The sequence below is a fragment of the Typopeltis vanoorti genome, chromosome 24, assembly GCF_054136105.1.
Source record: "Typopeltis vanoorti isolate ZY-2024b chromosome 24, IOZ_Tvanoo_1.0, whole genome shotgun sequence".
Lineage (NCBI taxonomy): Eukaryota > Metazoa > Arthropoda > Arachnida > Uropygi > Thelyphonidae > Typopeltis > Typopeltis vanoorti.
In genome coordinates this window covers 7994329-8004482 of record NC_143572.1, presented here as the reverse complement: position 1 = coordinate 8004482, position 10154 = coordinate 7994329, and the positions used below count along the sequence as shown (strand labels likewise).

The following is a 10154-nucleotide window of genomic DNA, read 5'->3' as shown; positions in this document are numbered from 1 at the left end:
TCGGTGTAGTGGTGGAGACAGTTATATAGTAGGTGTCCTTCCTCGATGAATCTTCGGATTCCTTGGAGGTGTCACGAATAATAATAATATTAAGTGACACCTCCAATGACTTATCTAGGGGGGGGGGGCACTCTACAATTCTCCGTCTCCACCACTTAATGCACCAACTTCAGCAAACTGCCGCTACCATCTTCACCAACCCGTCTACTACCTTCCACCACTACTATTTTTATCTGAAAATTGCGTATGCTTTCAAGGCCAATTTGACTGTATGCGGGAAAACCCGAGCTTCCGGGAGTAAAAACCCTGCTAATCTGGCATCTGAGAAAGGCACCTGTGAAACTGGTAAGCTTGGAGCCTAGAGATCCTGAATATTAGGGCTAAAACAATTTTTTCCTTCCTTTGGACAATGAAAGGATTTCAGGGAATTTACTTTTGATATTTTGATTTGATTTACGCACTCTATTGAAAATTCTAACAATCCCATGGAGCTCTAGGAGTATTGATGTCTATCCTGAAATTGTAGAACTATTAATTTTTTTACTTGAAATATTCCAGTTTACATTCAGGTTCGTTTGGGGGTGTTAATATAAACCATGGCGCTTTCCGTGTACTGTTGTTGTTCGAAGTGGTTATTTTTGAATTTTAATAATATCTTAACTACAAATCTTAATATTGCACCTAAGTCTTATCTAAGTAAGTAGTCAATTGAGAGATGTTTTCTTCTTTCCATTACACAGACTTCGTACTCTATTGTATGAAGTCTATGTAATGGAAAGATATGAATGCGAGTCTTATTATACCAATAGTGCCAATTAAATGAATTTGTAACATCGTGAATATATCGCGGTCTGTTTGAAAGCGAACATTTTTCAGGTGATTATCGGAGCCATTTGGGCAGTATATTAAGGTGACCATTTGTTCCCAGATTTCTGTGAAGGTTTCTGAAACAAGACTCGCGTCCCATCCTATTTTTATAACCGATTTTTGTATTTTGGATTATTATATTCACCATTATCAGCTATTATAGCAGTTACTTGTGGGATTCGTTGAGAAATCCTATTATGTTAAAGAAAATACGTCTTCTGAAAAATATTCCACCTCTCAAATAAGTGGCTTTAAAGTCATGACTTTTGTAAATTGATATTATTACAAAAGACATCCAGGGAACTCATTGTGAGATGCTACATTACACACCTGCTCCCCTTTTCAAACTCGATTTCATCCACACCATGTGCACTCGCCATCTCAAAAGGCAAGTCCAGGTCCAATATCTTTAACACTCCCTACAGCGGGAAGGAGCGAGGACAAGGGGCCATCCCTGGAAGTGATGAAAGGAAGCTGTGAGCAAGAGGGTTAAGAGTGGTTTCTTTGCATGGAGGGTGGTTGAACGGTGGAATACATTGTCTGATAGAGTAGTGAGAGCAACAGCTGTCAATGAGTTCAAGGAGTGGTATGCTAGACTTTGTGTTTCCTAGGAAGGACCTCCCACAATGAATCTTTTGACTCCATGGAAGCCTGAATAATAACAATAATAATAAAAGTATTCTATAATATGCAAACACTTTGTTTGAAAATTGTTTAATTGGGCTTCCTGTTTCTTTGTCAGTTTCTGTGTCTCTAATCCATATAATAATATCACCTTCATATTTCTATTGAAAATAATTTTTTTTTTGGCTTTATTATATGGATCATTTCTATATATTATTCATTCTTCTGAAAACAGTATTCACTTTCATTAGGCTTGTGTTATATCTTTCAGTTCTTCCTTCATTGTCAACACTAGCTCCCAAGTATTAAAATTCTTGTACTGTATGTTAGTCAGTTTTAATTTCTTTCTGGCATTTTTTTAAATTTATTTTAAGAATTTTAGTGTTTCCTAAACTTTAAGTACTTGCTCATCCCTTTTAAAATTTTAGTGACATTAGTATACCTCAGGAAAAGGCAATTTTCCTATGGCTGGGTATGCCTACTATTATTGATATTATTTAATAATTATAATAGTAGTAATGAAATAAAAATAAAATGAAGTAATAAAATGCATGCCCTTTGGATAGGTATCCTAGTGGATACCTATACCTGGTCTTCTACTCCCCCTCTGCTTTCTTCTACTTCTTATTGCTTCCCACCCAGTCTACTCAGTCCATCCAATCTTTGCTATTAGAGCAATTTGAGGACATGTGGCTATGCTTGCTTTTCTCTGAAATTGTAGTTTTCACTACCTAAAAAGGCAAGCCAACTTGCCCTGAGCTAGTATCCTCATTACTAGGATACTTGTCATATTAGTGACTTGACATAGGGGAACAGATATTACTTTCAAGTCTCAAAGAAATCTAAACTAGACAGAAAACGTGGTGAAAGACTGCAAAATTTAAAAGGTTAAGTAACTTGGGAAAAAGAAACACATGGTGAAATATGCTATATGGAACATTAGAAGCATAGCACATAAAGGAGAAGAATTAGATAACATTTTAAATGAATTAAATATACAAATTGCAGTTCTTCCAGAAACAAAAAAAGAAACTTTCAGGAATAACCATCATAACAGCCATAGCATACCTAAGATCTGGTCTAGCTTCAGATGTGTGTAATTGTGTGCATTATAGGAAGGACCACTACTCAGACTGGTCTGGGTAGTGCCCCTTCCCATAAAGTGGCCCTTCCCAAGATGTTTAAAGTTCAGAGAGGACTAGAAATAGATATCAGTCATTATTTAGTGCTGGCAAAATTAAGGTTTGAGGTTCGTGTTTCACTTGTTTTATTTTTTTAATAATCATTTTTAACTTAATTACTTTCCACCATATGTGGATACTTGCAATATGTTGCTAAAAGAGCTATATGCATGGAATTGGTTGCATTTGAACACCAGGAAGGATGATGCAGGTAGGTAGGTAGGTGCCTATTGGTGAAATATGAGGTTGTTGAATTTTTCTACCAAGAAAATGATTCATACACCTACTGGAATTTATTTATTTTTAGATTGATCTAGGAACGTTTGAAAATTTGCTAGGTTTTTGCCAAATCACCCTATAGGATAATAGTTTAATTTTTTTTTTAATTCACTGTACTGTTAATGCAAATAAAATGTAACAAAAAAACTCGTGTGTTATGAAAATTGCATGTTAATTAAATGTGAAATAATTGCTTATGTGTTCTCTGTATCTTTTAATATTTGTGTTTTAGGTGTCAGATTGGAACAGTTTTTCAAGTAAAACGAGATTTAATAGGTTAATAGAAAATTCACGGCACTTGAATATCGAGCTGTGAAATTTCATCATCAGCTTCATAATGTTTATATTTTGTTATTTTTACATGAAATTATAAAAATATATCACCTTATCATATTGATTGTCATTTTAGTACTATAAACCAGTATTTAAATACGGTGGCAGTTCTTTATATTATTATTATTAACATCTGACAGGAGTCAGACTCATCATGGGAGATACACACTATCACACACAAAGATCGTTCAACCATGCCTTTAACTGATTCAATGTGTCTACATTCACAACACACCCAGGCAATGCATTCCACTCACCAACCACTTTCCATGTAAAGAACCTGCTCCTCCCTCATTTGCTCACACCCTCCTTATACAGTTTTCAAGGATGGCCTCTTGTGCTACATCCCTCTCCCATTGTATGAAAAATCTTGACCATGCTAACCTGATAATAACCCCTACTAACTTATGTGTCAATCATACCCCCCCCCCTCCTCATCCTCCTGTTCATGAGGCTTTGCAATTTACGTTCTCTCAATCTGTAATGCCGTCATATTCCACATTCCAAAGAGCACTGACTACCTTTGTGAAACTTCCCTTGGTCTCTAACATATCCATATCACCATGAAAACCTGGTGACCAAATCTGTGCAGAATAATCCAAATAATCCTGATCAAGACCTTATACAGCAGTGGCATCATAGCCTCTGTTTCTCCATGTCAGGGTCCTTCACATCATTGCCATTATCCAACTTGACGTCTTCACAACTTGTACAATGTGATCCCTGAATTTCAGGTCCTTGTCCACCACTCCCAGATCTCTCATCTTCTCTACCTTCTTTCAAGTTTCCCCACCAAGTGAGTACTTTGCATTCCATCGTTACTTACCAAATTTCAAAATGATGCTTTGCATCATTGAATTGATAGTTCCACTTACTTGCCCATTCTTGCAAGCTCTTCATCCTCCTGTAAGGCCATAATATCTGCTTGACTCTGCATTGCTCACCCCAATTTTGCATCACCTGCAAACAGCTGCATATCACCAGTTAAACCCATCCCAATGTTATTAATATAAAAATTGAACAACACTGGTTACAAAACTGACCCTTGCAACACACCACTAGTGACCTTCTCACACTCCCATATACAACTTTCTGTTATCTGACAGCCAGTCACCAACCCAACTCTATCTGTAATCCAGTCCCATCGATTTCAATTTATTTAACAGCTTGTTATGATTCAGTCTACCAAAAGCTTTTGCAGAATCTGAGTATACTACTGTATATGCATCTCCCTTGTTCAAGACAGTTGTCACCTTGTTATAGTACATAAGTAAGTTAGTAAAATATGATCTCTGTTCAACAAACCCATGTGACAGCCATAGAGAATACTACTGTTATTGGCCGATTTCTGTATCCTACTTCTCACCAATCTCTCTAGTACCTTCATCACAATCCCAGATATATAGATTGGCCTAAAATTTGTATCACAGTGTTAACACCACCTTTATGCAGCAGAACAATTTTAATATCTTTCTGTCTCTCTCTCTCTCTCTCGGTACCTGTGGTGTTGCAATATTAAACAGGCATGCCAATGCTACTGCTAATTCCCTGAACACATTCCCTTAAGACACATGGTGATATTTCATTGAATCCGATTGCCTTATTGATGTCAAGTTTATTTATTTCCTCATAGCCTCTTACTCACTGACAATTAAGCCATCCTCTTCTATCCTCTACACTTAATAAGTTCCTCATGATTTCAACTTGATGAGGATGAAAACCATTATAAATTGATCACTGAATACCTCAACAATGTTTTCTGCAGCAGTTACTATTTTAGCATTTTCATCCATTAACATCATCTTGCAATAATAATTTTTTCCTTTTCTAATTTCTGCTTATACTGCACTTTTGTTGTCCTTGCTGATTCACTCTCTCCTGGCTTGCCCTTTATGCTATCTATGTAATTTATTATTACCATTATTCATCTTGTACTACCTCCCGAAGTGCCTTCTTCCTCCAGATTTCATGTTTAATCCTCTCATTCATCCATTTTGTGCCTATCTTATTCAGCCTCTTGACTTTTGGAATACATTCACACATCGATACTGTTATGTATCTTTTGTCATTTTGTCATATGTATTTTTTGTCATTCAAGCATCATTTATTCCCTTTGCCCAACTCCTCATTCCATGCTATAGCCTCAAGCTGTCTCCTGAGTTTCTCATAATCACCAGCCTTGTACTTCCACATATATCCTTTCCTCATAGAAGTCTGCATATGGCTGGCCACAACCCATGTTATCACTTCACGATTACTCTCACCAACTGGAGGAAAGTGTGAAACCCTACTCACAATTATATCCTCTGATGAAATGATCAGATCTAAAACTCTCAATCCTTACATGCCCTCTTTTACATGCTGCCTGAGATAGTTTTCTCTCAAGAACTTAATCATTTTCCTTATTCCCAAATGCTGTCTTTTCATCAGGGGCATACCAGTAGTGTCTGGCACCTGTGTGCAAAACTTTAGTTTGCACCCCCCCTCCAATAAAAAATCACTTAAAAAAAAACGTTTTTTTAAGTATTTCCTCCTCTTTGGCACCTTTATTATCCTGGCTCCTGTGTGCATAGCATACATTGCATGTATGGCCGGTGCACCCCTGCTTTTCATTCTAGTCTGTAGTGCCATAAATAAAATCATTCTTAATAATCACCCTTCCTTTGTTCACTAACCCAAGTTGTTTATACATTTCTTCATCCCTCCACATTTCCTGGCCTATAGCAACATCCAACTAAATATGTCTTCCTGTCAACTTCCACCTCAAACGCCATATAGTCTCATAACAATTGCTACTGTTTTCCTCTTTTGTGTCTACTTTATGTGGACATAATTCCCCTGCTATCATCAGCAGCAGCAATCCCCCCCCCCTTCTTGTCTTTTCTATCCTTGTGAAAAATACCATACCCTTCCATTTCTATTCCTGTTAGGATATCATCTTCATTCAACCATGTTTCATTTATTCTAACGATACTTCTGGCATTTGTAAATGCAGCAGTTCACTTTTAGGTCTATCACCAGTCCTACCCAAGCCACATGTGTGATATAAATTATTAATTAATTATATTTTTATTAACTTAGTATATAACATTTTATATTAATATAATTAATAAATTAATATGATATAATTTATTAAATTATTAATGATAATAGTGTTGTAACAGCTAACAAAAGACATTTGCTACACATTTTTCTGTTGGAGTGAATAATGACAGTTTCTTTTATTTCACTAATTATTTTATCAAAATAATTAATAAAATAATTATTATTTTAATTAATAATTTTACTAAATTATTAAGTAAAATATAAGGAATATCAAATTTTTATTAAAATTGTTCTTACAGTTATAGAGAATTTCCATAGAGAATTTATATACTAGCATGCAAAATTTTCTCATTTCAGTGTATATCTCTGGAATTATCCAAAGATTTAACTTTCTTACCTCTACAAAATTTTATGATACACATTTTGATGATGGATGTGCATTTGAGAAGTATGTTCCTAAAACATCTAGTAAGTTATTCGTATAGTCTGCTAGTATTTATTAAATGTTTTTACATTTTTATGCATGCTCACACAAACATATATGTCCTCAATGGTGAGTTTGGTTAGTTCAAATTCTAGGGTAGAGGTTCCTAAATTGTTAGTGATTATTGTTAGTGATTTAAATTAAGGGGATATTAAATCCCACATTGTTTTAAAACCGAATAAGAAACTCAAAGATTGGAATCAGAGAGTTTCATGCTGAATATAGTAAACTATAAAAGTATTGGCGATTACTAGCATGAGCTAATGCAAGTAGTCCTAGTACGTAGTACAAACTCAGGCAACACGCAAAGATGGTAAAAGTTCTGATCGCTATTCTTGGTATTTTCCATAATGTAAAAACACATTTCCTAGGAAATGTATGCTGTTATTACATTATGGTGGGTGGTCACTACCCAGACTGGTTTCAGCCTTTATTAAGGCTTCATCAGTGAGTAGCTAGACCAAAAATTAATACCAAAGGGTATAGCGAAAAGAACTTATATACTCTGCTATATGAGTTGTCGAAAAGTTGCAACCCAATTGAAATAGTCTTGATGTTCTTTAGTTGTAATTAAGGCAGAATGGCCAGTCTGTCCAAAATAGGAAAGATGATATGAGCAGGATACTTGATAGACACCTGGTAAGGAAAGAGGTGGTAATATATCTTTTGTTGACAGTTTGAAGGAAGCATATAGATTGAATTGAATCCTTGTTTCTTTAAGGGTATTGCAATCTTTCACATCAGATTGTAGTCTGGCAGAAGGATGATAATTATCAATACTTTTATAAGTGGCAGTTTTGTTGTATCCATTACATATCAAATTGCCTTTTAATTTTATTCAATTCATCTAAGGGGATTAGCAATGTGTGTAAAAGACTCTTGATAATACCCATTTTTTTGATGAATGATGGTGGGAGAATGAATTAATATATCTGCCAGTGAAGGTTGGCTTCCAATAAATTGAAAATTCAACATGACCTGTGAGATTATGAATTATTATGGTATCCAAAAAGATAAAGTTGGTTATTGGATTCACATTCAATAGTGAACTTGATAAGGGAGTTTATTTTCTCTAGGAACTGAAGTAATTCTAATTCCATGTGGGACCAGATTGCAAATACACCATTTGGAAAGAATTCAATAGACACCATAGTGTGAGGAACAAACAGCCATGGCACCCACCTTAGTAAGATGTAGTATCTCCTTTCACTCTGATAACTGCAGCAATCCTACGGGGTACTTTCCACAATTGTATGATAATGATCAAGAGAATTCTGGACCATTCTTCCTATAGGCAAGTAATGAGGTCTTGGACTGTTGTGGGACATATGTCCCTTGACCTAACCTGACACTTCAGTTCATCCCACTGGTGTTCAGTTGGGTTGAGATCAGGTCTCTGTGGAGGCCAATCAAGTGTGGTGACGTTCATATCCACAAACCATGCAGTTACAGCAGCAGCCTTATGACATGGAGCATTGTCTTGTTAAAAGAGACAATGATCAGTTAGGTAGAGATGCCACAAAGTAGGAAGCATTGCATTTTCCAGAATGTTCAGATACCTCTCAGAGTTTAGTGTTCATGGTACCACAAACAGGAAAAACTAACCAAATCTGGAAAAACAGGACCATACCATCACACCGCCCGCCTCTGAATTTCATAGTCGGGGTTATGCACTCTGTTAAGAGACATTCATCGGGTATCCATCACGCCCACACCCATCCATCTGCTTAATGGAGGGTGTAACGTAATTTATTGCTCCATAACACTGCCCCACTGAAGATGAAGCTGTATGTTGGTTCGAGTAATGTGGGACTTGCATATTGTGGTCCTACCATGGAAACCCATGTTGTGAGCTTTGGTTCTGAATGTTTTTGTGCTGATTCATGTTCCAGTCGATGCCCGGAACTCCACATTCAATGTGTTGGCCAATGAATGTGGATTTTACATGTTATTCTTCATTGCACTCTATGGTCATGTTTGGTGAGTGTCGTGGATTGTCCACTGAGGATAGCACTTGTGATTGACTCCCTGTGTTTCCATCTTGATATGGTATCACTGATTGTTGACCTAGGATGGCCCAGTTTGTCAACAATTTGTCAAACAGATAGGCGTACAACATGGCATCCTATCACAGGGCCTGTTTCAGACTCTGTCAGTACATTTCTCGCAGCCATTTCACCCAGACACATTTGCACTTAATTGGGAGCAGCATCATATTTCTCCAATTTATACTGGCTACAGATATGTGACTCGTTACATGACGCGATGCACCTTGCTCATAGGGTGTAAGTTGACTTTTTTCCAATCAGCATATATCATCAACAAAGTTTAATCATATATGAGGCTAAGGGAGTATAGTGTCAAAGAGTTCTTTTTCCAGCTGCACCATGAAATAATTAGTTAAGGCTGGTGAGATAGAATTGCCCATTGGTGTTCCTTCTATTTGTTTGAACAACGTATTATGCCATGTAAAATAGCCTGTGTTGATGGTAAATTTAAATAGGTTGGCAATGTCTTCTCGGAAATTAGATTGAAAAATCTGAAGAGTCTCTTTGTAATGGTAATAATTTGGTAAATAGGGAGACTACATCATGTTTTTAGACCAATGTAGATCTTTTATTTTCTCTTTGAAGTGAAGACTGTTTTGATATAAGAGATGGTATGGCTTGTGAGATTCTAGTGAGAAGTTTATAAGAGAGATGTTTTGCATAGTAGTAAGTTGGAAAACCAATACAGTCCACTCTTGGTCATAGTGGGTTGCTCCTTATACATTTTAGGAAGTTCATAGATTAATTTATAAGTTTGAAATATTAGAAGGAAGAAGCCACCACAATATTCAACCAATAACTGCATTTAACTGCAACAGCTGGATTATAAATTTAATGAACAGACCACTGACAAATGATGAACACTAAATGTTTTGTCTAAAGTTGGTTTCTTTTGATATAGTCTCCATATTCACCAATATACCATTACAAGAGACTCTTCAATTTTTCCAATCTGATTTCACAGAAGACATTATCAACCTATTTACATTTACCATCAGTGCAGGCTATTTTACATGGTATAATAAGTTGTTCAGAGAAATAGGAGCAGCAATGGGCAGTCCTGTCTCACCAGCCTTAACTGATTATTTCATGGAGCATCTAGAAAAAAAAACTCTTTTGACACTGTTCCCTCAGCCTCATATATGGTTACATTTTTGTAAATGATATATTTGCAATCTGGTCCCACACTGAATGAAAATTATTTCAGTTCCTAGAGAAAATAAAATCTTTGTACTCCTTTATCAAGTTCACTATTGAATGTGAATCCAATAACCAACTATCCTTTTTGGCTAC

The 10154-nt window shown here is 36.1% G+C and overlaps 1 protein-coding gene across 2 annotated transcripts in view; it reads left to right on the top strand.

The window, feature by feature from the left end:
- The first annotated feature begins 583 nt into the window (after window positions 1-583).
- Window positions 584-10154, top strand: part of LOC150092910 (GTPase Era, mitochondrial) — a 178329-nt gene continuing 168758 nt past the window's right edge. For both annotated transcript variants that reach the window (XR_016550443.1, XM_090413965.1), the window contains exons 1-2: window positions 584-696; window positions 6687-6797. Coding sequence is in view for 1 of the 2 variants with exons in the window: in XM_090413965.1 (XP_090270091.1) it covers window positions 597-696; window positions 6687-6797 (211 nt within the window). In the remaining variant the exon portion in view is untranslated. The remainder of the gene's footprint in view (window positions 697-6686; window positions 6798-10154) is intronic.